Source organism: Bos taurus, chromosome 16 (assembly GCF_002263795.3).
Source record: "Bos taurus isolate L1 Dominette 01449 registration number 42190680 breed Hereford chromosome 16, ARS-UCD2.0, whole genome shotgun sequence".
Taxonomy (NCBI): Eukaryota; Metazoa; Chordata; class Mammalia; order Artiodactyla; family Bovidae; genus Bos; species Bos taurus.
In genome coordinates, this window is record NC_037343.1 from 4627194 (window position 1) to 4633919 (window position 6726).

At 48.5% G+C, this 6726-nt stretch overlaps 1 protein-coding gene across 1 annotated transcript; it reads left to right on the top strand.

The window, feature by feature from the left end:
- Positions 1–339: 339 nt before the first annotated feature.
- Positions 340–6451, top strand: IL19 (interleukin 19). Its single transcript, XM_015475039.3, has 5 exons — positions 340–737; positions 880–945; positions 3206–3358; positions 4181–4249; positions 5897–6451. Exons 1-5 carry the CDS (start codon positions 594–596, stop codon positions 5996–5998), a joined length of 534 nt encoding a protein of 177 aa, XP_015330525.1. The 5' UTR covers positions 340–593; the 3' UTR covers positions 5999–6451.
- Positions 6452–6726: the final 275 nt, after the last annotated feature.

Here is a 6726-nt window from a genome sequence, read left to right on the forward strand (position 1 = left end):
GCTAATGGGTTATTAGAGGCCCCGTATCTCCCTTTCCCATCTCTTCAGCTGGTGACATCTTCATAGTTGGCATCAAAGGAGTGATTTTAAGCAGACACAGTGGGGATGTAACTTAGTTACCAAGTGGGGATATAATAAAGGATGTCTCCTATTTTCAGGGGTAAACATAAAAAAGTGAAATGTGTTCTATGGTTTCTTCAGATCTGTTGCCTAATTTCTAGGGCATATTACCAACCCTGTTTTCCTATTGAATTTGTTAAAAAAAAAAAAAAAAAAAGCTTCTCACCCCTGTTGAAAAACGAGCTGTGTTGAGTCATGTGAATGATTTACACACAAATTCACTCCTTGAAAGTTGGGAGAACACTGTGGATCAGGCTTTCCGGGAGTGGAGTGGGTGCAGCGGGGGGGACAGGGAAGGGCTAACTCAACTGATTCAAAGAAACCAGAGAAGGAGACACATGCCCTGAGGTCCGCAGGCTGAGGTCCTAAGTCCTGCTTTCTGGGCTGCCCTCTGACCGGCCTTGCAAAGTCCGAAGGGAGACTCAGTCGGGGTCTCTTGGCCGGAAAGCTGACTTCACCCCTCCCTGCAGGACATGAAGGCACCGTGCGTTTCCCTCTGCCTCCTGGGTGCCGGGCTCTTCCTGTGCTCAGTGCATGCCCGAGGCCTCAGGAGATGCCTGATTTCCATGAACTTGCACCGTGTGGAGGAGAGCTTCCGAGGAATCAAAACAGCCATTGTGAGTGTGGGTTTGGGGTGAAGGTGTGGGAGCGTGCCTCACTTTACCTCTTAGCGTGACAGCCAGCTCCTGCTCATCACCTCGGTGTCCCTGGAGGATGTGAAGTCCTCACTGCTTGTGTCCATTGTGTTTTCCTCCATAGCAAGCTAAGGACACCTTCCAAAACGTCACCATCCTGTCCCCATCGGAAACCCTGCATGGCATTAAGGTACCGGCCTCTGTCTGCTCGCTCCTCCTCTGGCGTTTTGTGGGGAAGTGGCCCAGGGCTGAAGGGGAATCCGCGCCTGTGCATGCCTCTTCCGTGACCTCCCCGGACTCTGAGGCTCCGCCGACTCCTCACGTGTCAGCTGATGTGCGAGGGTGTGCTCCTGTCTCGGGGAACTTGAACCCCAGGGAGGGTGTTCACCCCAACAGTGATTAAGGTGTCACATGCTCGGATGGGGCAGGATTTCTATGGCTTAGAGTGACTTTTGTGGTTTTGTGGGGAAACTGAGACAATGAGCAGTGTCTCAAAAGCTGAAGAGGCTTGGGGTTAGTGGCTAAAAGAAAGGAAGGGTTTGGGGAGAATAGGTGTGTAAGATCAATGGAAATACATATCAGGGGACAGAGGGGCAGCCGGGGTGAATTCCCTGGTGGTCCCGGAATCAGGACTCTGTGTTCCCACTGCCAAGGGTGTGGGTTCAATCCCTGGTCAGGGACCTACAATCCCTTAAGCCATGAGGTGCGACAGAAAAAAAAAAAAAAAAAAAAGAGGCAAACTTGAAAGCCAGGCTGAGCCTCAGCTTTATTTATTTTTGGTCGTACTGAGCAGCTTGTGGGATCTTGGTTACCCAGCGGGGGAACCTGTGTCGCCAGCAGAGGAAGCGTGGGATCCTAACTACTGGACAGCCAGAGAACTCTGAGCCGTGGCCTATGATACAGGCCACAGGGAGTTCCTGCGGGTGTTGGAACCAGAGTGGGTGACCACATAGTCTTTCAGAAAGACAGTCTGGTGATGTTCTTTACAATAGACAGCTTGAGGCCAGAAGGCAGGGAGGGAATGTCTAATTGCCAGACTAGAGGTGCTGAGAGTCCGTGCGTTGGAAAACAGCTGATTTATGAGGTGACGGTTCACTTCACAGAAGGGGCCAGTGAGAAGTACCTTTAAAAATGAGCTCCTCCAGTCCTTGATAGCATTCTAGAGAAACCCAGTTCTTTCAGTTGTTTAAGTGACAGAGTATAAGGCACAAGATCATTCTTCTACGCAGTATTAGGCCTGATTTATTTATGGTAAATGCAAGGAACCACTTCCTAAATTCTATTCTAGTCAATGGTATAGGAGACTTATAGGATATTATAACTGGAAGGGACCCAAAGGCCATATATTTTGAAACCATCATTTTCAAATGACCAAAGGACGTCTTGGGAGAAAGAATGTCTAGTTAGTAGTGGTTGTCAGAAATAGACTCTCAAGTCTCATGCCCCTGTTTCTTCGTCCTCTCAAGGTCTAGAAATAGTTGATGTGGCCTAAGGCAAGCGGTCTATGAGTATACAGTTCATCGTCGTATTTATTCTCTTCCCCTCTCCCTCTTTGATGAGACAAAGGTGAAGGGAATTAGAAGGAGCAGAGGAAGAGGAGACGTTTTGTGTTGCAAGTTCAGTTTCCATCCAGGAAAAGCTACCTGTCGGGCCAAGGAGGCTTTGCTGCCTTAATGCTAATGAAGATATAGATGCACCATTGCTGTAGACCCTTCTTTTCTCAGGCTGACCTACAGATCTCCTACACTGGCTGTTAGGGTGGAGTGCAAACTGCAAGAAGGAAACTCTGGCTGGCCAGTTGCCCTGAGCCATGCCCAAGGAAGTCAGGAGCTTTTCTGAGGCGGACCTGGCCAGATGCATGCATTTCTGCAGCTGTCAGTTTCCATTTTTGCACATCTCCACTCCAACCAAGTGATCCCTGAAGTGTAAAAAGATCACACTGGAGGAGAGACCAGCAGTCATCACACTGAAAGGAATACGTGCCTAGCACAAGCCTGACATGCAGCAGTCACTGAGTGGCTTTTAGTGGTTAGAGGATGTTCCAGAGACCCAGACTTCAGCACAGTGTAAGGAAGTGCTTTTCAAGAAAGCTGCTCAGACATCGCTCCTTTCAAAAGGGAAGTGTCTGATCCCTGGAAGCAGTTAAGCAGAAGTTAGTGACGGTATGTCAGGGATGCTGTAGGGAGAATTCTAGCCTATTGCTGGGCGCCATCCCCTGTGAATATACCTCCTGGCCACAGGAAAAGAGGGTAAGAACTGCAATCTCTTCTTGGTGACTCTGTCATAAGCAGCTTTGGTGTCATAAGAGGACACTCTGAGACCAATAAAAATGTAAAAAAATGGCTTTTAATTATTTCACTCCTTGTTGCCCCGACCCAAGCAGGCTGCTTTTGTCTCTAGGATAATAAGAGAAGAGGTCCTCTGGGGCTATTCTTAATTTGTGTCTATAGCCCTTAGATGTGTGCTGCGTGACCAAGAACCTCCTGGCATTTTATGTGGACAGAGTGTTCAAGGACCATCAGGAGCTGAACCCCCAAATCATGAGAAAAATCAGCAGCCTTGCCAACTCTTTCCTCTACATGCAGAAGACTCTACAACAATGTGTGAGTCACCAGCATCTGCTTCCTGCCTGCCCCACGGAGTCCAGGACATGCTGGCCCTGTGTGGCCTTCTGAAATGGTTCTGGGCCCAAGGAAAATCCCCTGCCCTGTCATTCATGGGCAGAAGTGTCAGGAACCACTTCTAGTGGGTCCTCCTTGCCCAGGGCTTTCTCCTCCTCAGACCCGGTTTCCTCATGGATAATCTTCCTGGGATGACCAACTTACCTCAAAGCATCTCTTAAGTGATCCCGGGACTGGCCTATGAGAGGGGCATGTTGAGGATTCTGGGCTTATCATAACACACATTGTGATTTGTTAAAAACAAACCTCAGAAATAAAACTGAGCCCCCAAGAACCAATAAAAACTTAGACCAGGAGAAAACCCGGGGGTTCTAGCCCCATCTCTGCCAATGATTTCCCCAGTGACTTTGTGACAAGCTACTTCACCTCTCTGTGCCTTGGATCCTAAAATTGTTAGAAGAGGTCTTGACCCCTGTCCCACTTACGTTAAGATGTATTTAACCAATAATTTAATTAACTAGCCCAACAAATATTCATTGAGTGCCTGCCTAGAGTAGTGTTGCATTCACAGGGGGGTGACAAGATAGATTTGGCCCCTGCTCTCCAGGCCTTTCCAGCCCTGGTGAAATGCAAAGTGATTCTACAAACAGCCCCTACAGCCCCCTGCTGCCCCAGCCTGGGTTGACTCACCTGACTCTCACCTTGGGAGGAAGGAGAACTATCACTCCTCATGTAGGAGGTGGTGTTAAGAGTGAGCCAGGGTGGAAAAGTCTTCTAATGGATGCTATCTCCATTTTATCGCAGCAGAATCTGTGTCACTGCAGACAGGAAGCAACCAATGCAACCAGAATCATCCATGACAACTATGATCAGGTAAGGGAGGGGGAGAGGACAGGGGAGGTAGAGATGGGATGCAGCGGCCTGAATGGACAGCCTCCTCCCTGCTCAAATTCATCCGTTTACTCAACAGTATTGATGGCCGGTCTGCCCAGTTCTGTGTCTGCAGGGTGTGTTGGTCTTACCTCATTTGTTAATTTCCTGGGCTCTCCCTCCCCATTATGCCTCCACTGTTTTCTTTCCACATATCAGAACTATGTTCAGATCTGAGGGAAAGCACACACTGTTTAAGATAGGGCTGAGGCAGACGGAGGCTTCCCAGGTGGCATTAGTGGTAAAGAACCTGCCCGCCAATGCAGCTTACATGTAAGAGACGCGGGTTCGATCATGTAAGAGACGCGGGTTCGATCCTTGGGTCGAGCGTGGCAACCCACTCCAGTATTCTTGCCTGGAGCATCCCAAGGACAGAGGAGCCTGGCGGGCTGCAGTCTATGGGGCCACACAGAGTTGGACACGACTGAGTGACTTAGCACACACGCACAATGCAGAGGGAGCAGAGAGCCCCAGTGAACTGTAAGCTGTTATGCATGAAGCGTGCTACCTGGTAGCGGGTTTCTGTGTCGCTGTGTCTAGGAACTGTGGTCAGCGTCCTGTGTGGTGATGAACAGCGCTTCTTATGTACGTGCGGATGTTGTATGCACACCTCATGTAGAGGTGGAGTTAGAAGCACAGTATCTTACCTGCATCATTTAGAGATTCTGTTGAAATGCAGATTCTGGCTGGTAGACCTGGAATGAGGTCTGAGATTCTGTGGTTCACCCACACTCCCAGATTAAGTCAATGCTTTGAATAACAAGGAGCTGCAAGGTCTGTTCAGAGCTCTTCTTTGTGGAGAGGCTCCATAGAGTAATATCACAATGGCTGAAATTCATATTGTTCTTCCTATGAACCAGGTATTAAGTGCACTAAAGGTATTATCAGCACACTTATTCCTTACAACAATGCTACAAGCCATTGTCTATACTTGATAAATTAGAAAACCAAGACACAAACAGGTTAAGTCATTTAACTAAGTTTATACCACAACTGAGTGATGGAGGTAGGGCTCGATCCCATGCCATCTGGCTCCACAGGACATACTTTTGTATCTTACCATCTCTTCCACTCTGCTGAGGAAGAGCTGGGATAAGTCAGGAGACTTGGGTTCCAGTCTAACTCTGCTGCCAGTCGGCTGTGTGACTTTGGGTAGGACACCTTCTTAGGGGCTCCAGCGTCCAACGGAGACACGCTGTTCCCGCTTCTCATTGCTGGGCCCCTCGGGGACCGTGGCTTTCACGGAGAGTGGCAGTTGTAGGCTGAGCTGATGTCAACAGGAAAGCAAGCAGAGCTTCCAGCAAAGCAAGTTTGTTTGTTTTTCTGTGACATATAGGAAAAAGAAAATCAGAGGGCAAAGAATGAAGAACTTCTTATTTTGTTTATAAGTTACTGACATGATTTAACTGTTTGTTTATAGAAAACAATTAAGGTTATCTGTTAGGAAAATAATTTAGGGTCTGTATGCCCTGCAGAGATAATGGTTGCATAAAAAGCAAACTTCATGGGGACCAGAACATGGGGCAAGTGACTGAAAACTGTGGTACAGCTCAGAAAGGCAGGGTATGATGATGATTTGCATGGTTTCAGCTGGAGGTCCGGTCTGCTGCCGTTAAGTCTCTGGGAGAGCTGGACGTCTTTCTAGCCTGGATTGACAAGCATCATCGAGGAACTTCCGCTGCCTCAAGATAAGGAACCTAATCTGGGGGGATGAAGAGCCCCTGAGAGGTTTCTGGTGGGGGACAGCCAACTTGGAAGGGGAGGGAGACGGGGGAGGCCCTGTTTTATGCAAATGAGGGTCTTTTTGAGGAAGTCTTCCTGCTTGTTTGGAATTCTTTTCTCTGGGCTGAGGTGTTGTAAGGGGAAATTCTGGGTTTGAGCACACCTCACCTTGTGGCTAAAATCTCATCGGCTGGGCCCAGCATGTCTGATCTCACCTGAAGGTATCCAAGCAGTCTACTGGTTTTATATTTGTAACAAAGTATGTCTGTTGAGAGGTCCTGCGGGGCCATCCTGGAGGGAGAGGGTGGGCTTCCTTAATTTATTGTGAAGTTTTTTTATCCCATGTCTGTGATGTGAGCTAAGCGATATCCTGTGGTGCATATTGTACTGACCGGTTTTTTTCTGAATAAATTCTGTTCTTTACCAATTAGTGCAAGTGTCTTCTGTTTTAGGAAGGCCAGTCAAGGACCATGAATGGAGACTATGAGAAATGAAAGGGGCCTTGGGGAATTCCCTGGTGGTCTAGTGGTGAGGACTCTGAATTCTCACTGCTAAGGGCCTGGGTTCAATCCTTGGTTGGGGAACAAAATAATCCCACAACTCATGCTGCTGCTGCTGCTGCTGCTGCTAAGTCGCTTCAGTCGTGTCCGACTCTGTGCGACCCCATAGACGGCAGCCCACCAGGCTCCCCCGTCCCT